Here is a 20,387-nt window from a genome sequence, read left to right as displayed (position 1 = left end):
GGATTTCCATTAGATGCTGTGACTCGACACTAGGCTTCCCATATTTGGCCTTTCCTCCCCTCATTTCCTAGGCTGAAAATTGCCATATGTTTTCTGTATCTGAGTTGGAAGGAGGCAGTTTCCCATCACACTTTGATCCCTTCCCCTTTTCCAAAAAGTGTTAATTTTTGCTAAATGGGGCCTGCTTGCACCTTTCTTTTTTTGTAACACCCCTTAATCCCACCATTTTGTGCCTGCCCTCAGACATACTGATCACTTCCCCCACTTCCTCCCCCAGTATACTGGATGTTATTTTTTTTTAAACTTAGCTTAGTGCATTACAATGCTGTTGCTATGTAACAAGCAAGACTGCCGCTATTGTTTATGGTTAGAGATAGTGTTGTAATACAATCACTCCCTTAAAAAAAAAAGTCAGATGTCTTGGGATGGAAGGAAGGAAGGGGAAGGGAGGGAGAGGGAGGATGATGGCAAGGAAGCGGGCGTGAACAAACAAATAAAATGACGACCAAGAGAAAAACCCAAATGCAAGGATTCCTCCATTGGGCAGCCCCGAATTAGAATCTGCCTTAAAAAATGAAATTACTGTAAGCAGGGAACCCTTAACTGAGACGTAAGTGCAAAATTAAGTGTGGAAGTGAACACAAAGTTTGGCACTTTAAAAAGGAAAAAGTGAGGGATTCCACTAGTGCGGAAATGGTCTGGGTCAGGAAAAATGCAGGGAAACATGGAAGCCTCCCTTCACCACTTGCAGCCACACTGCATGAGGAGCTACAGCAACAATGGGGAACTACACAAGCGTGTCCCTATGTGGAAAACACAACTGTTTCCACAGCAGGGCACATAGTAGCTCCTGGGAGGGGTGTAAACTACTTCTCTCTGTGCATGACAATGCTGCTCAAAATCAGGCGTGTGTGTGCCAGGAAGTTAAGTTCTGAGCACAGAACTGCCAGCACACACCTGATCAAATGGGCCTGTGGCAGCCATGTGGGGGACACAAAGGCTTTGTAATATGTGAAGTGGCCCTGAGTCAGTATGGAACAGGAAGCAGCAACTGTGGTGTCCTTCTTTCTGCCCATGTACACTAGCACTAAGTCTTTCCTAAAGCAGTAAGAAAAATGGCAGATCTAGATGGGCTCACAACTCATCCGGCTGTGAGCCCCTTTGGGACCCACCTGAGAAGCCCAACGCATGGGATAAAGACTACAGCCACCCCTCATCTCTGGGATCTTTTCTACCACCCATTCAGACCAATCATCCATCTCACCACCTACAAGTTACTCATCACTGAACATAAGCAACACTTACTAGAAGCCGCTGTCACCTCTTGGCTCCATTCTACAGCCTACTAGGGTTGCCAAGTCCAGCTCATAAATGGCTGCATATGAAGAAAAAGTCCACCAGGTGTTTCTCCTGTTAGTGCTGCACAGCGATTGAAAAAGCTGCACTTGGTGAAGCTCCGTCTGTTAGGCTGTTCTTGAAGAAGCAGTGGTCTGCTAAGATAAGCTGGACCTAGAAATTCTAATTACACTTCTATGACATGCCTCTCGGTGATCATACTTTTATTATTATTATTATTATTATATTTATATTTATACCCCACCTCCCCCCGAAGGCTCGAGGCGGCTTACCTCCTCCATCCATTTTATTCCGTAACCTTAACAGTAGAATTTCCCTAAATCTTCTGAAAGGAAACTCTCTTTTTACAGTAACTAACAGCAAAGCAAAGAAAATGGCAAGCCTGGCTCTTCACTATTACTCAACATCATGAACTTACTAAGTGGCCTTGTGCTTAGTCATCCATCAAACCCAGTGGTATTGGCTCTCCATAACTTTAGGCACAGATGTTTCCCAGAGCTGCCACCTGAAATCCTTTACATGGTGATTGAACCTGCAACTGCTTGGATGAGAACACAGCCCTCTCCAATCCAAAAAGGAAACCTGTAACAGCCTCTGGAGGAACTGGTTCTGATTCTTCCACTCCTTCCTCCCTTTTTATTCACTTTGTTCTTCTTGTTTAAACCTTCACATCAAAAACCCCCTCACTGTCGTCCTCCCATAGTTACATCTCTATCAGTTACTTCTGAGACTCTTCTAAAAGTCAATTCGTAGCAGCTGTAAAAAGATAAGATGTTGCTACTTGGGAAAAGCACAATGAGAAAACACATATATTATCACATGTGTGATCGCTGCTTTTCCTGTCATGTAGGGATGCCAGCCTCCAGGTGGGGCCTGGGTAACTCCTGGAATTACAGATCATCTCCAGACTACAGAGGTCAGATCTCCTGAAGAAAATGGATGTTTTGAAGAGTGAACTCTATGTCATCGTACCCCACAGATGTCCCTGTCCTCCCCAGGCTCCACCCCCAAATCTCCAGGAGTTTCTCAACCTGGAGATGGCAACCCATCATCCCCTGTCAATGGCTGGGAGGACCTGGCAGCTGTAAAAGATTCCAATAAAAGTATCCAAATGGTCACTGGAAATAAGGCACCATTAAAAAGTCCACAGTGCTCATACAGCACATACGTTTATTTAATAAAGGTATGTATGAACTTCAGAGCTCATATTCTATTCAGGGAAGGATGGCATACAAATTTGAATATAAATAAATAAATAAAAATAATCTATAGGTGTCAATAGTAGCCAGATAGGTTGTGAGAGCTTTGCTTGAAATGCCGTTCCATGACATCAGAGCAGATAAGTCAATGTCATCAAAATAAGTAAGGAGAGAAAAGGGGTCAGAGAGCAAGGGATAGGGAGGTAAGACCATGAAGACAGATTCCAGAAGGGCTTTTTACCATGAACAGATACTGAAAACATTCACTGTAAATGAGATGTAAACAAAATCAATATGCATAGTGGAAAAACAAGATGGACCCCGTTGAGAAGAGTATGTAGCAATTTGAAGTAGAAAGATTGTTTTAGCTAGAATGTGGAATCCTATATAACCATTGGAATTGGTTTGCACATATATATTCTTAACTCGTTGACTATAGCTTCAGCTAATGCATAGCTGCAGAAGCCATCCCAGACCATCACCACAGAGAGAACCTTCACATGTCCCATTCTTAACTCAAAGACAATACTTTGCATGGCAGGAAGCACAGATGGTCCTCAGGTTCACCGAGTGTTCATTTTATTTATTTGCTATATTTGTAGCCCACCTTTCTCACTGAGATCCAAGGTGGATTACACAGTATAAAACAATGAAATCCCACAGTGTGAAATATCTAAAACAATGCATGTGTCACACTTAAGTGCATGCCCCATTCCTGGAAATTGGCTAGAGCTAGGGGTGTTTGAACATCCACCCGTTCGGCTCATGTCCTGTTGGTCAGCCATGAACAGAGAGTCCATTTTTTCACAGACTATTCACCGGTTCATTGACCTGTTTGAGGCTGTTTAGTAAGATAGTTGACCTTATTCTCTCCTAACAGCATGGCACAGTCAATATTTTGTGCATGCATGTTCTTGTTTTGCTGTAAGTGTGCTCAACAGGCAGTTGTTTAGACAGTTAAATCAGCCTCAGATCATTTAATATATGCACTTAGTAGCATTGATAGCAGCCGGTCTATTAGGATCATCACTGTTTTCACAGATGTGCAGCTTTGTAAAAATCCACTGCAAAGTCATTTGATGCCAGACTGAACAGGCCCAGAGTTCAGCTCACCTCTGATCGTCACCACCAGCAAGGATGACTTTCAAACACCCCATGCAAAACTAAAAAAGGGAATAGAAACCCAACCTGGACAGAGACAGGAACTCAAAAGTTGAGCTGCAAAACAATGTTAAAACAATATTAAAAAATTATTACAAATATTTATTAAAGTGCACCAATAATATATTAAAAACAAAGTAAAAACAATACATATCTAACTGCACATGAAGAACAGACCAAGCGCATTTCGACCCACAGGGGTCTTCCTCAGTGGTCAATATATACTGTGCAATGCGCTCTCGTCTAAAAACAAATTAATCAAGAGAAATCTGTTTGTTGTAGACCCAACCAATGTTTCTAAAGTGTTTCTTTTGGGAGCCTACCTTCTAAGATATATATTGTCTAGGACCACCTCTCTCAGCTATAGTCTTATTCTGCATCAAGTGTGCATTTCATGTGTGTCAGAAAAAGCTTTTTTTTAATATATTATTGGTACACTTTAATAAATATTTGTAATAATTTAATATTGTTTCAAACACCCCAGACATGAAATTTCTGGCACCCCTGATTCAAACGAATAAAACAAGAGGCAAGTTTTGTGTTACGCTGCATATTGACAGCTTCTTGCAAACTAACGATAGGGGAACAGAACTGTTTATATTGTACACTAGCCATACAATATGTATGTTTCTGTAAATCAGTCACATCTCAAACAAACTGTTTCCCAATGCATTTTATTTTATTTTATTTATTATTAGATTTATATACTGCCCCTCTTGGCCAGCCAATTCTGTAACTCTGAGATGTTACATGAGATATAAGCAATTTAAATATTCTACTAGCAAAAATTCCTTTTCATTGCAGTCCCACTTTTCTCTTATAAGTAGGTGATTGAAGATTCTCCCTCCCCCCCTCCCCTTTCTCCCTGCCAATATGTCTTACAGAGGGATTGCATGGTGCTTTACCAATGATAAGACCCTAGACTCAGCCAAGAACCAACCTAAAACTCAGCTCCCCAGCTGGTCCCACTCCCTATCAATGTGCCAGTTGACTGAAAGAACTTTGGAAAGAAGAGTAGAAGGTACATATTAACATCTCTGACTTATTAAAAGAAGGTTTGGCAAACTTCAACTTATTTCCATTTGGTATTTAAATAATATTTCCTCCTCGTTCCTCATGAGAAAAAGCAGAATTGACATTGCTGGGGTAGACAACTATATTACTCCTAGCAAGAAGATACCTTTAACCTCCATCCTTGTATCCCAAGCGCATCAAGGAAGAGTCAGACCAAACTGCAAGCTCTGCTGGTACCAAAGCTCTTTCTTCAAGCCTCTTGGGGGGGGGGGGGGGGGAGACTATGAACTGGTCAAGGTTAGGCAGAGTAGAGAAGTAAGGGCCTCGCAGGGCACATGCCAGTCCCAATCCAAGCAGATAGCAATGTTTGCCTGGCCTACTTGCACTCCCCTCATCAGGAGCTACTCGTTGCAGGATGTGATCATGGCAACCTCAAGACATCTGGCTGCCATTAATGAGCCTGCAGTCAGGTCATGTCCTTTTTGGTTGTAAATTCCTCCTTCGGGCAGCCCTAACAGAAGCACTGCAGGGGCCACTAAGTTCTTGCCTTCGAGACAACAGTGAAATGTTCATTTCACCCTTTTCAAGGAAGCGATTAGTTAAATCAGCATGAGGCTTCCAAAACCGGCACAGAGCCGGATGTCTGCACACACGGGGCCTAGAGCCACGTGCTAGGGGAGCATTTCACAGCCTGGGCTCCAAAGTAAGATAAATCTGAGGAACAGCAATCCATTAATGTATTTGGACACATTACCTTTTTACTAATTAATCAACTAACAAATTTCCTTTAAATCAATGTGCACATTATTCCTTGGAAGTATAGGAGCTTCTTTGATATGCTGAAGTATGTTAAAATCATTTTAACAATAGTTTGCTTACTACTCTGTACTAGGCAAGTCCTCTAATAATTAACTTTTCTACTCCTGATTATTATTACATACCAGAACAAATAACCTCAAAAGCAACCAAGGATATTCTTAATTTGCAGTTGTACAAATTGAAATTTACCCCCTCCAGTTAGTCAACTATAGGGGATTAACTGCCAGATTAAAACTCCGTCCTAATAAATGCAGCTTTTAAGGGAAAGGCAGAATGTAGAAGGGGGGCCCTTGAGGAATGTAGAAGGAGGGAAAATGGTAACCAGTCTACACCCACAGAAAGAAAAGACTGTATACTTCTAAAATACATTATAGCGGTAATTGATTCCAAAAGTGTCTGCCAAATTCTGGCCTTCCTAGGAAATATATTTTCCTTTTCCTTTAAATCTTGTTCAAAGCCAGGACTCCACGTTGCTGTAAACTCAACTATTTGGCAAGCCTCATGCAGAGCACACTGGGGCATTAGTGAATGCAAGAACCTGAGACTGTATAATGGATGTTTCAGACTCGTGCCCATGTAGGGGGCATGGTGTAGTGTTCATGCTCTGGGCCTAATTGACTGCTGTAGCTGAAGCTTGAAAGGAATTATTCCCCGGGCCGAACAGGACAGCAATCTGATAGAATGTGCTTGTCCGCATGAGAAACAGTGAGTGCCCTCCCAGTGCCCTTCTGATTGTGGCAGACAGTGAGCCAAATGCCATGGGGAAATTATGACGGGTCCTGCCTCTCAGTGGAAAGAACCAGCCGTGACAGACTTTGATTTCTCCCAATCGCACAATTTTAGTCCATTGGGTTAAGGTTTTTTGGGGATCTATTTGTTTTAAAGATGTTTTCCATGGTGTTCATGCTCAAGTTCAGATTAACATATTTAAAAGCCTTCTGTATTGATAAAGCTAGTAAACAAAATGTTTCTCCACTGTGACATTTCTGTATTCTATGTGTGAAGTAAATCAGCCTCCAATGCAATAAAATAAACTATATGCAAAAGTTTGTGTGTATGTTTTTATGTGCGGGGGAGGGTGGTGGTGATAATTTTCATCAACTTCTCAAACAGATCCATAATAATAATAATAAAGGTTAAGCACCACAGCTTTACAGGGTCTTCACAGAACCCTGTGATTATGCAAGACTCTATGCATTCATATGAAAACTTAAAAGAAAGGGAAGGGAAGAAAGTCATGGGATATTTCTTGGTCATCTCAAAATTCAATGTTAACAAACGGTACATAGCCCAGAATGTGGAAGTATACAGAATTAGTCCATAGAACTGAAGACAGATGGCCATTGATGATATAGTACTGTTAAAGCCACAAATTGAGCAATATTAGAGTCTGAGAAAGTATAGACAGAATAACTGTTGAAGCCAACTGTATCATTAGGAATGTCTTGGGCAGATCAGTGAAGTGTACATGATTTGGTTCAAGCAACAGACTGACTTGTCATGTGTGGTATTTCTTACTTGGTTGTTTGAATCCTCAGAAACATTCTAATACTCATATCAATTTTGTATTAGAATATTTGTTGATTTTTAAGGATTCTTATGTACTTTTGAACTGTCTGCCCAACTCTTGGAGGCTAAACAATGGTCAACAGAAATGGGCCTTCCATTCCCCTACTAAAGCTTAAAGACTCATATTACAATTAGAAGTCGACCTCCAGTAAATCAATGGACTGAGGAACTCAGAACTCTATCAATATTTTAAGACGTGGTACATAGATAGCAACTGCATATGGACATTTTTAGATATTTGGAAATAATTTATAGAAAATTATGTATAATTTATAAATTATGTTTAGACAAATTATAACAACTACTGTTATAATTTTGTCTTGTCAGTATGTGTTGTTTTTGTTTTATTCTTTAAATTGTAGTTATTGGTTTTTAGGTATTTTTCCTATTCTTCTGCTGTTTTGAAATAAAGAATTTTTAAAAATAAAGAAAGGCAAAGCTAATAGAATGGCTGAAGTAGAAACTCCCCTGCCTTGTAGTACAATGACATCTATTACTACTACTACTACTACTTAAAGAACTTGTGGTTTAATGCTTACTCCATTTTATCCTGACAACGCTTCCTGTGAAGTGGGTAAATAAGGGACAGAGTGATTGACCCAAGGGATCCCTGTGAGCTTCAGGGCTGAAGGGGGATTTACATACATCCTAATCAGATGTATTTTCCTGACCTGAAACAACCCCAAGGAGCTGCTACTGATCCCTGTTGGGGAAACTCAGTTGTAGCCATTAGTGCATAAATGTCCCCAGCAGGGCAAATTGTGGCTCTCCAAGGATGTTTCAGATCAAGGAAACAGTGCAGAGTAAAGGCCCCTATCATGACATGGTTCTGACCCTGAGAACTAAGTTCAGTCTACAGAATTTGTAATGTACTTTTGATCGGCAGGACCTAGACCATTTATGCACTGGGCACTTACTGCCCCAGCTGTCATGCAGGAACACAAATAGGGGGCAGATTAGGTGCACTGGGCCAAATGCTTCCCCATGTGGGTGCAGCAAGAGGTGGGGCCACCTGCCACAACTAAAACTCCAGCCTGCAACCCAGCATGAAACCCCCAGTGCATAAACGGTCCTAGGGAGAGCATGCAGATAAATCAATGTGTATTTTTATCCTTGGACTCTTATGAAGGGCTGGGAACATATTGCACCACAAATATTTGCTAAATTCACTAGGACATTTAATGGGGTATCAGCTGCAGGCACTTTGGGAGGGGATTATTTAGGGCTTTATTATGCTTTGCTTTAATTTTAAATTTGGAAATGTAAATCAGCTTGAGCCACAAAGGAAAGAAGAGGATATAACCATTTTAATAAATCAATAAATAGAAGTTCTTTTTTATACCCCACTTTTCACTACTCGGAGTCTCTCAAAGTGGCTTACAATCACCTTCCCTTTCTCTCTCTACAGCAGGCACCCTTGTGAGATAGGTGAGGCTGAGAGAGCCCTGAGAGAAACTGCTCTATGAGAACAGCTCTAAGAGAACTGTGACTAGTCCAAGGTCATCCAGTTGGTTGCAAGCGGAGGAGCAGGGAGTCAAACCTGGACCTCCAGATTAGAAGCCTTTGCTCTTAACCACTATACCAACCACCACACCACTACACAAAGAAACACTGCTGCCACTCAGCCAGATCATCCTTGTGAGTGTGTGATGAGGCGGGGTGGTAGCAATTCCCATCCCTGTCATGTGCTGAAAGACCATGAGGTGGATCAGCAGCCAGATGCCCCCTGACAAGCGTAATTCAGTGCACACAGAAGGCTGATGGTCAGTCAGGTTCCCAGTCGGGGTCTTTAACAAAGGCCACAGTCCTGGTTTTGCACACAACCTTGTTTAGCCATGTGAAAAAATACTAATTTAAAAATCAAATTAAATTGTGAGGGGATATAGAAGCAAGACCTTTTTGACTGGGGTTGTCATTTTCTTTGGAATAGGGAAGCTGTGAGGGCCTAGGTCACATTGGGAGTTTCTGCAAGAGAAATCTGGTATAGTGGTAACCCCATGGCCAGTGAGAAGCCCCGCTCATGAGCCTGGACTGCTTAGCTTTTGGATCTAGAGGGGGCAGGTGTAGTTACCCCCCAGCACTAGGCAGTTCATCTCCTTCATACAACCTCGAGAGACAGAATACATCATAGCAAAGAGAAATATTTACATGGCTTTGTCTACTTCCAAGTAAATATTATGTTCTACCTTCAGAGAACACAGAGCCAAGCTACATTTATGAAATCAGAGATTAAACTTCCTAACAATTATCAGGCTGCTTCAATTCAGTCCAGGGAGACTGGAAGGCTATCAACACAACTTACTGCTATAGCCAGACACCTGGAGTTGAAATCCTCCATCTACCTCCCCCATAAATACACTTTAAAAGGCCTTAATAACCAGGTGCCCCACAGGCATCAGGTCTCTGGCAAAAATGCAAGCAATGCTCTAGGCCTCTTAGGAACAGCATTGAAGGACAGTGCAGGAGGGAAAGAAACTTCCCTTGGAGGAGGGGGGGTTGTTTAAAGGAGAGTAAGCAAGTTGTCAGGGAAGATTCCAAGAGCTCAAGTGGGAATAAACAGCTAAGGGGATTGTGTTACCAAGAATGAAAAATGGCTTGAAGCGATCCTGTTCAAACATCAGCCAGGCTCAATTCATCACAGCTAGGTTTCTTTTTCAAGAGGTTAGGACAGCTCCTAGTTCCACAAGATTCTATCTTGCTAAGTGAGGTTCTGTTACTTACCAAGGTAATGTGGACATTTGTGTCACAAAGCCTGAGAAACTTGGGAAGAACATCCTCAGCCTAAGGATTTGTGGCAACAACCTGAATGCCTCTTGGTGGAGATTTTCACTGCCACCCACTGGCCAGAGATGGGAGAACTGGACCCTTCTGTTCCATCCTCTCTCTGGCCAAACAAGACATAATCCATTTACGAGTTGCATACAGCTCTCCCATTTACCTCACAGCCTGTCAGTCATTTCAGGACCCATTTCATGGATAATTCAAACAACACCCGTAACAGTAACAGCCACTCAACTCCATCTGGACCATTATCTCTTTTATATTTGCTCTTTAATATTTACTGGGTTCACCCAAAGTGCATGTGCCGCTTTGGCTTCAAGGACACCAAATTTAGTATTGCTTCATCCCTTCTGCTGAGGCCATGGGAGCAGAGAGGGGAGAGAACATGCGCACAGACAAAAATCAGCATCATACTTGCTGCAAAGAACTCATGTAAAAGTCTACAGAGTGCTTCTGCTAGGCTTCTGCTAACTCTTCCCTTCTGCCCCAGCCAAGCAAATCTTACCGAAATACAACGGCAGCTGTCTCTGAAGAAAAGAGCATCCCCATTCTGAATCTTTCAAGAAGACTTATGTCAGAGGAGCCAAATCAGAATTTTTGAAGTAAGGGATCCAGAGAGCCCTGTAACACTTTAATCGCTATGTGATTAAAAAGAGGAAAGAAATTTGCATTATAATACCCTCTCTTTGTTGATCTTTGTCTCAAGACGCAGCCTTACCTGTTAGCGTGAGATTGGTATATGTGTTTGAGAATTGTTCCTTGAGGAGAACCAGGTGCATTTGAGCTGCCTTTTCCCTCTGTAACTCTAGCATGATGTCAGGGTGCTGGGCGATCTTGCAGCCTTTCTGCTTATCCAAGGCAATATCACTGCGAATGATGTCTATGGTAAGAAACAGTAAGACAGAAAAATGGAGGTGACACAGATGCTGCTTCTAGCTGCATGTAAATGAGCTTACACCCCACTGGGATCTCTCTCCTCCCCAAGCTCCACCATCCCCAGGATGGACCCCCGGGAATTTTTCCACATGGATGTGGGGGCACTATAACTTTATGCTTAACATAGATCCTAGAGCAGGGATCTCCACCCTTTTTGAGCCTGTCTGTGTCTTCAGAATTCCCACAGTGTGGTGTGGCAGCCACAAGATGGCTGAAACAAAATGGCTACTACAGTAGCCATAGTCAGCTTACCTTTGGTCAGACTATGAAGATTCTTGCTGCTGTGACAGGAGCTGCTGCCACAGCAATTTTTTTTAAGCCACAGAACCAATCAAATCTTCAATGGCCAATCAGAAGCATTGCTGGGCAGAAACCCCACCTGGCTCCACCCACTTTCTAAAAAGTTGGCAGGTGCCAGCACCCACTAGAGTCATCGCTGAAGTCAATTTTGCTCCTTCAAATGTAGATTTCTAATGTGGCTAATCAAGATCATCTTATGTTATACTGGATCCTGGATCCTGAACAATATTCATAAAGAATGTGACATGGTACCCAGAGTGGTTAGTTGCCAACTTCAATACCAGAGCCAGCAATCCTACAACAGAGGCAGATGCTAAGGCATCACAATCATGGAGAATAAAACACACACCAAAAAAAAGTGTTAAAGAAGTATCAGGCCAAAGTTTCATGTGAGAGAACAATGATCCAGAGTCTGTGATCTCTCTCAACCTGTAATTTAATGTAGAAACCTGAGCCACTTCTCCCCCCACAGGTATATCTTTCCCCCAGAATAGAAAGGGGAATTTCACATAGTGTTATTGGAGGAGGCTGAACAGCAGTTCTTATCAAGAGGCAGCTATGCTGATCATCAAGGATTCCATTAAATTCTATGGATAGAGTGAACAGGCTTTCATCTGTGTTACACTTGAAAAGGGGCCAAAAATAACAGTCACCCTACGTCTGCAACAAGAAGCAGGGTTTCCTGACTGCATTATTGATATTCACTACTACAGAGAAAAGTGCCATGTTTAGGAATGCCACTGCAATGAAGGTAAAAACCCATGTTCCACGAGCAATGAGCATACAGAATTCAATCTATTCTGCCAGTCATGATGATGACTGTTTAATTAACACAGCATATGCAAACTAACTAAGAGCCTCTTGTGGCGCAGAGTGGTAAGGCAGCTGCCTGAAAGCTTTGCCCATGAGGTTGGGAGTTCGATCCCAGCAGCCGGCTCAAGGTTGACTCAGCCTTCCATCCTTCCGAGGTCGGTAAAATGAGTACCCAGCTTGCTGGGGGGTAAACGGTAATGACTGGGGAAGGCACTGGCAAACCACCCTGTATTGAGTCTGCCATGAAAATGCTAGAGGGCGTCACCCCAAGGGTCAGACATGACTCGGTGCTTGCACAGGGGATACCTTTACCTTTACCTTTATGCAAACTAAATATTATAACCGTACATGGGGATGAGGCTGGTGCTCTATACAATGGCTTAGGCTTGTTCTTGATGCTGTTGGGAGTAAGCATGGTATAGAGCACCAACAGCCCTATGGGCTACCTCTCATGTGCTTTACCTGACCTCCTTTCATCATTTCACAATGCCAGTGGCAAAGTACAAAAATGAAAACAGTGGAAGAAAAGAAACTGGGACAGAAGACATAGCTGAAAACAGCATCTGAATCTGAGCTAAGGTGGGTCGAAGGATATGCAGCAAGTAAAAGTAGTTTAAATGAAATCATGTTCTTGAAAATCCCACCTGCCTTTGCCTTTATCATATTGTTTTTCTCCAGGTAGTTCAAACATGCACTACCCAACTTCAAGAAAACTGGCCTCATTAAGCACTTTTCAACTCTAGCATATTATATGTCAGTTCCAATGAGTCCAAGAAGTCTTACTCCCATGTATGCACAGACTCATACTAAGAGGTTGGCCAAGACTTGCTATAGAAGATGGGACTGGGATTGTTACTTGAACTGTCATTCTTGGCAGTGGTATTGCACCTTTGGATCATTACAAACTTAATGCATTTGGTGAGTTTTGTACAGCCATGCTCTATGTAGTCACCATGCAGGAAACTCTTAAATGCAGTATGAAGGGAGCACACCCATGTGGCAGGTGAGTGAGCTGCGGCCAATTATAGGACACAAAATATAGAAATGTGGAGTTGGAAAAATGAAGAAACTGTATAATGGGCGCCTAAGGGTAGAGAAACAAAAAGGCCTCCTGCAGGCAGCACGTCTAACCATCCCATACTAGTTTAGTGCTCTCTACACCAGAAGGCATTAAAAATCCCCTAGAATCTTCACAGTGAGGCATTGACCAGTTTTCTGTCCAATTCCAGTAATGACAGAAGTGCATGCTTCCTTTAGGTGAGCTTAAAGCATCCCTCAGAATTTCTCACCAGAGGATCCCTATTATAATGGAAGAATTAACACCACTGGAGATTTGTACATCCCACACCGCATCCTTCCATGTTCTCTAAAGTGACACTAAGGGCAGAACAACATCTATCCAGGGAGAGCCTTAGGGAGCACATGGCCCCAAGGAAAACAGCTTCCCTCTGGAACAGATCTTCCATTCCTTGGCCTGCTGGATAAGCAAACATTTTGTCAGTCCACCGCAGAGCCTAGGCAGTAGGTTTTGTTTAAACCTTTCACAGTGATACCAAATGATTCCTAAAGAAACTTTAATTGCATCTTTAGTCTGAACATTCCTACTTATGGAAATAAGTGAGGCGGGGCAGCACTGGGAAGTGAGACACCCTGCTGGGATCAAACCCTCTGTCTCTTGGTCACCAACAAGAGAGCCATAAATGGAAAGCTGTAAAACTTTGAAAATAGCTAGTTAAAAGGTCATGGCCATTAAAATGGCTTCCATTATTTCTCTCATCTACTTGGCAAAGTTTTTTAAATGTCCAGTCACTGGGGTGTCTGGGCTCTGGTATAAAATCAGAAAAGGTGAGTATTTTACCCCAAGGGGATTTATGCTAACTACTCTAATGAGAAGTTGTTAATTGGATGGCCCTGGGAAGGCCAGTGTATTTGTTCTGTTAAATGTGTCTGTTTCTGAGCAGAAAAAAAAATCAGAAAGTTGTATAAATCATGCAAAACAGGAAGCTTTCTGAACAGAGCAAGTCAAATTTATCTTGCCCATAAAACTACAGTCTCTCCCCAGTTAAACCAGATTTAGGGGGGGGTTAAAACTCTTTCTGTTTGGCTTCTTAATTCTTCATGAATTTCTGTACTCAGACACATCTGAAATGCTAATAGGACACTAAAAATAAATCCAAGATAAGAAAACAAAACTGTTGGGAGTTGCTAGTATAGCAAGACAAGCAAAAAAATGGCACTTGTCCATCCTTTACCTTAGCAACATCTATGGTTTAAGTTTAAAGTCTTCCTTTTGTTGCAGCCTAATTATTGACACTTCCTACTTTCTGCAACTCCAGAAGATATATCTGGTCCATAAATATAGGGAATATCTGACAAAAGCTGGACAAGCCAGCAAGATCTAGAACCTATGATTGCTCATCCCATGATACGTTAGAAAGTTTCTATCATTCTCCCACTGCATTTAGTAGGGCTGAGGCGGGCATTCGCAAACCACCTCTGTCTCTTTCCTTTGAAAACCCTACAGTTGTCATAAGTCAGCTGTGATTTGATGGCATTTTCCAGCGCAGGACTACAGCGGAGGTGGGTATGCCCATTTTTTATCATTTCTTGTAGAACAAAACTACTTCCACATTATTTGTGTATGTACATGCCTACATTATACATTATGAAGTGTTGAATAATATGGAGTGTTGCTAGGGGTCAAGGTTCTATTTGTCATAAGTCATCCATGCTGCTTATTACCCTGCAAAAATACAAAAAAAGCAACTCTTTGCTCAAGAGTATTGCAGATTTCTTGAGAAAGACACCAAGGAGTAACTCTGTAAGCAAAAGTAACTTAGCTGTTTCCACTCAAGCCTCCTGATAGAAAGTGCTGCATTCAGTACTCTGCACTTTTGGAAAGACTGATATGGTTTGTCATCAAGATTCAGATGAACAAGCCCAGAATAGAAAGGGGAATTTCACATAGTGTTATTGGAGGAGGCTGAACAGCAGTTCTTATCAACAAAACATTCACCTTCATTTTATCACATAACATTTATCCATATGTGGCTGTGCTAATCTTTATAGAATATATTAAAGAAAACTTAGTTGTAGCTTTAAGACTGTTATTCTTTACAGAATAGGAGCTACAGAATCTTATGCTCTGCAAATTAAAAAAAGAATATCTCAAAGTACCACTAGATTTTCTTACTTATTCAGTCAGATAGGATGTATTTTCCTGTTCATGTTTCCTTGTTGTCTGAGTCTCCCAGGAGGTACATAACAGACCTATCAGAATTTGCTCTCATGTAGGTTTGCCAGAATCCTCCCAAGTAAATGAAGTCTTTAAACTTTAAATCAGGAGAAGTCAGTTCATTAGGGACAGAGACCTTGATTGCAAATGGATTAGTACACCTGCAACATCACTCCACACCTGATTTGTCTAATTTAGCACAGTTAACTGGGAGATATAAAGCTAACACCACCACATTAAAGTGACTGCAGCTGAATATCTAGCAAGATGACACTCGGAGAGTTCTGTGTCAAATGCTCCCCACATTTTAATTTTAAATTAACTTATGAGGTCTGTGGGAGCTCAACTGAGAGTGTACATATGTTGCTTCCTCAAAGGGCTGTTCAGACTTCTGTGTTCCATCACATCTCTCCTTAAAGGATCTGAAGTAACAAATCTGGGAAAGACTCAGCCTAATTGTAAAGAGCCACTGCCTGTTATCCTAGGCAGTACTTAGTTAAATAGACTAGTGTTCTGACAATAGCTTCACTAAAGTTACAGACTACCTAGAAACAGTGTAATTTTCAGCACTGGGACTAAAACTGCAGTGCTCCTTCCCTATGGAGACTGTGATGGACAGCACTTAGGAAATAAGGTTCTAGGTGCTGGAGAGAGAAAAAAACAGTGAGAAGTTAGAAATCTAGGCAAATAGAACCAGGGCTACAGGCTGTTCTAAGACTTGGAATTGGCCAGCCACAGCTGAGTGGAAGTTGATATACTGGATGTGGGCAGGAGGAGAAACAGTTCAGTCTGAGTCTTTATCTGAGAGGAGTCAGACACTAACAAGATTCTAGGCTGATAAACTCCCCTGAGGAGAAACTCTAGTGAGAGAACAGTTTTCTATTGAGAGCTAGTCTGTACAGTATTTGGACAACTAAATTAGTTATTTGGCAGTGAGAATTTAGGTAATCAGGTGGTTACTCCCAAATTAGGCCAATTTGGAAGGTGAGCTCTTCTAAGGAAGAGAAGGAAGAACCCTGCCTGGTTAGAAATAGGAAATCAGAGGTGCATTTCCTAAAATATGTCTGTGGGAGAAAGAGCTTCAGTTGTCTCAGAAAACAGTGGGATATTGGACAGAAAAGCCTGTGAACAAGTAAAAAGCCAGTCATTAAGAACAAAAAGATATGAACTAACTGGTATTTTAGGGGGGGAAATGATTCCTCAATTCCAATTTTCATTCCTCTCTTTTTAAATAAAATTAGTTTGTTTGCCTCAGTGGTATCTGACAAAGGGTTTTGTTTTGCTTTTTAAGAAAAGATGGCTCTATACCTTCCCAAAAGGTTCCAGGGCTGAGTAAAACCAAAAAGATCTAACTGTAAAGGGCAGGACAGTGAGCTCCTTTATTGTAACACAGAAAGCCATGCTACAAAGGCCAGCTCAGTCTCGGGAACAGCTTTTCATTGGGGGATGGAATTTACCTCTGAGTGAGGAAGGATGTACAGGCAACCGTCACAGAGACTCACATTATCTTTATCTCAAAAGGCCCTCAGTTAAAACTGTCATTGCTGTTCTTTTGCTCTGGTTTTACTTTTTTAAATGTTGGTTGTCTGATTCTGTAATTTACTAAATTTACTAAAATGTTGTACACTGCCTCTAGACTTGGCAAAATGCAGGAATTTTTTGTATAAAGTTAATAAATGAATGATGTTGCCCAGTACAAATGGACCCCAACTCCTTAGCTAGAGATGCTCAGAAAGACAGGGCTTGGAAAGTCTTGTAACTATTTTTCCATGCCTCTTCCTGCTTTACTGACATAGGAATGGACTCAGGGCTGGTTCACAGAGAAAATCTTATGGATGTCACTATGGGTCATAAAGTATCTTCACTTGTACATCTTCTGTGAAAACTACACCAGAAACATTAGTCAACACTATGTCTATAGTTGGTAGCAACCCTATCATTCACATGATTCACTCAGATTCAGATGTTTATTGCATTTTATCTCACCCTTCTTCCAAGTTGTTGAGACAATCACAACTGGTATTTCTCTTCTCTTTTTAACAAGCCAGTGAGGTAAGACAAGGCTGAAAGAGATATCACCCGATAAGTTTCATGGTGGTGGGAGGGTTGAACCAGGATAATTTGATATTCTAATTTCTACACTACATTTTGTTTTATTGCACTGTGTTCCTAAAGGTTTGCGACACAAGGTTGCATTTTTTATGAATTTGGTGCTATCGACTGGCATGTATGCTAGTTTCCAACCATTCAGGCTATACCTGGACAAGATCGCCTACTAAAAGAAAGCTAGGAAATCTGGGGAACTGATTGGTTGAACAACAGCTATTATTGCATGAGATTTAACTAAATAGTCTGTTAAACATATTTTTCATAGCTGTAGCATAGCTATTAATAACAGAAGTATTTTGCTTGTTTTCAGCATGCACATATGGTAGCAGACACTTGGAAGATGCATTTCCCTCCTCAGAGTGAGAGAATGAAGAATGCCTTTTCTAAGATAGTGCCTGCTCATGGTACATTTGGTAATTAATTTCATTGAAATTTGTTTTTTTCAAAATATGCCTCCTGGATAGGTTTTTAATCAAGGTTCTTTTGTAATTGAACAAAAACTTGTAAATAGATTAACCAATTGATCAACCAAATGTTACAATACCAAATTAAGCATTTCCTTAATATCTCTAATACTGGAAATTAACAGAACATTCAAAGTTGATATGTTGTGCTGAAAGTTAGAGAGAAAACTATTTAAATGGCCCTCTGTAAAGCAACAATACTTGTGTAGTCTTGTATAATTATGCTTGCCTCTCTTTTGAGAAAAATTAATTGTACAATTAGAGGCAAAATAAGCAACAAAGTCCTTTGGAGTGCAGAAGGGTTTCTGTACACGGAGAGGATGAAAAGATAAGGGCTTTTCTAGTTGGGAAAGAGGTATCTTAGCAGTTGGGAAAGAGGTATCTGGTTTTCTAGTTTTCTAGTTGGGGTATCTAGTTGGGAAAGAGGTATCTTAGCAGAAGCATAAAAGAACATGAAAGATTTGAAGAAATGCAAAGTTCCTCTTTGACATAATACAAGACAAAAAGAGCAGCTGGTATAAATAACAAGCCAAAGAGAAGAGGATTTCTTCATGCAACATAAACATTGATCTGTGGAACTCACTGCCAAGTGACATGGTTCAATAATTGGAATTTGTAAACAGACTATATGCATTGCTGGAAGATAAGAATATCACTGGCTGTCCTCCAAGATGGTTAACAGTGCAATCCTAAGCAGAATTCTATCCTCCTAAGTCCACAGAAGTCTTCATATTCTGTTTATCAGTAACTCTGTTTAGGATTGCACAGTACAGCAATGCTCAGAAATCCATGAACTGGAGAAAGCTAAAAGCCTGGGCTGAATGCTGGTTAAATGGCTTGTCTCATCAATATATCTAATTGTCCTCATGACCCCATCTGTGATACTTGGATCCAGAGTATGGGGCCATGAGTCAATCAGCTAAATTTCTACAATTCTGAGAGAAGCCCCAGGTTTGCTGGAAAAAAAAACCTTAATAAAAAAATGCACCAATGCGTTAATCTCTCCCTGAAATAATAGAAGCACTGCCTGTAGCTTTAAGAAATAATAGCCCTTTGCAAACTCAGTGGCCATTGCTGGACTACCACAACAATAATGCCAGCATTCAATACTTGGTTTTCATCAGTAAAGTGACTCATTCATATCAGTCCTCATTAGTTACTCACACAACTTACCCAGTCCTGGCTGCTTTCTACTTTTCAGCAGCAGCAGCTAGTGTGGTATAGAGTGTAGAGTTTTAGACTTATTTATGGGAGATCCACATTCAATTCCCCACTGCCATGGAAGCACAGGATGCCAGTCACATGCTCTCAGCCTAACCTACCTCACATTGTCACCTACTTTGGATCCCCGTTCTGGAGAAAAGTGGGATATAAATCAACAAATAATATAGTTGAAAGTGGGGGGGGGGGCAAATAAAAAGTGGTTAGGTGGCTAGGAAGAAAAGAAGGAAGCAGGGAAAGGTACAAGATATGGGGGCTACCTAGAGGAAAGAAATAAGATAGTGTGGAGGGTATAGTGGAAAATAAGGTATACCCCATAGGTTTTTATGGGCTCCCTACTATGCAACTGGGCCAGTGTTTACCTGGAAAGTGGCTATCAGGGGTAGGGAAAGTTGAAGATGGAGGCAGATAAAAATAGGTTGGCCAGTGGGTGAAAGCAGGAAAGGAGAGAGGATACAGGGGCTCTCAGGGAAGGGAAAGAGGAAATACTAGGGGAGAGGTAAATGTATTGCTTTGCAAGTCCTTATGGACTAAAGGCTTCCTGAGATGTGTCTGCTGCTTAATATTTCATCATCAAATACAAGATACCATGTTTGATTACTAAATAGTCCAGTGCAGGGTTATGAAATTAATCTGTTCAACATTGACTAGTGAAATCAGTCCCCCAAAACTGGTGCACATAAACTCCCATTCACCCTAAACTGAAAGCCAGTTTCCCAAACCTGGCCTTTATACTCTGTGTACCTTCCATAGTTCCTGTTCTGAGTCTTCTAGAGTTCTTTTCAATGTATTGAAAAGATTGTCTGTGATTCCATATTCCTAATGTCCTTTCCAATTACTAGAAATCAATGAAGGTATATTATCAAGGACAGGGCAGAGCAGGTGAATAGGTTAATGTACAGCTGGTGAACTTAGATGGCTTTAAAAGAGAACAAGACAAATTTATGAAGGATAGATCTCATCACTGACTTTTAAGCATGCTAGCCAATAAGAACCTCCATGTCCGGAGGCAGCAGACCTCTGAAAAACAATTGCTGGGGAGCAACGGTGTGGGGAGCTATATGCATTCATGATCTGTTTGAAAGCCTCCAGAGACTTCTGGTTGGTTACCATAGGAACAAGCAAACTGAGTCAGACAGTCCTTTGATCTCATTTTCTAGGGCTCCTCTTGCATTGTTGTGAAGTCTGCAGGATTTATTCCTGTCTTGGAATATTATACTACTTAAACATCTATTCCTTGCTTCTCTCTTCAGTGGGGACCCAAAGGGTCTTACAGTTCTGTTTTCCTCTCCTGTTTTAACCTCACAACAACCCTGTGAGGTGGATTAGGCTGAGAGAGATTAACTAGCAGAAATCACCTAGCAAGGTTTTGTGGCAAAGATCCAAACCCAGGTCTCCAAGATCCTAGTT

General features: G+C 41.3%; 1 protein-coding gene across 1 annotated transcript in view; it reads right to left on the bottom strand.

Moving 5' to 3' along the window:
- Positions 1-20,387, bottom strand: part of HPSE2 (heparanase 2 (inactive)) — a 134,023-nt gene that overhangs the window by 107,353 nt on the left and 6,283 nt on the right. Inside the window, exon 3 of the mRNA XM_077349407.1 lies at positions 10,618-10,779. Within this exon, the coding sequence (XP_077205522.1) occupies positions 10,618-10,779 (162 nt within the window). The remainder of the gene's footprint in view (positions 1-10,617; positions 10,780-20,387) is intronic.

The sequence above is a fragment of the Paroedura picta genome, chromosome 8, assembly GCF_049243985.1.
Source record: "Paroedura picta isolate Pp20150507F chromosome 8, Ppicta_v3.0, whole genome shotgun sequence".
In the NCBI taxonomy this organism is placed as follows: Eukaryota; Metazoa; Chordata; class Lepidosauria; order Squamata; family Gekkonidae; genus Paroedura; species Paroedura picta.
The sequence above is the reverse complement of the archived record's forward strand: the minus strand, read 5'-3'. Positions and strand labels throughout refer to the sequence as shown.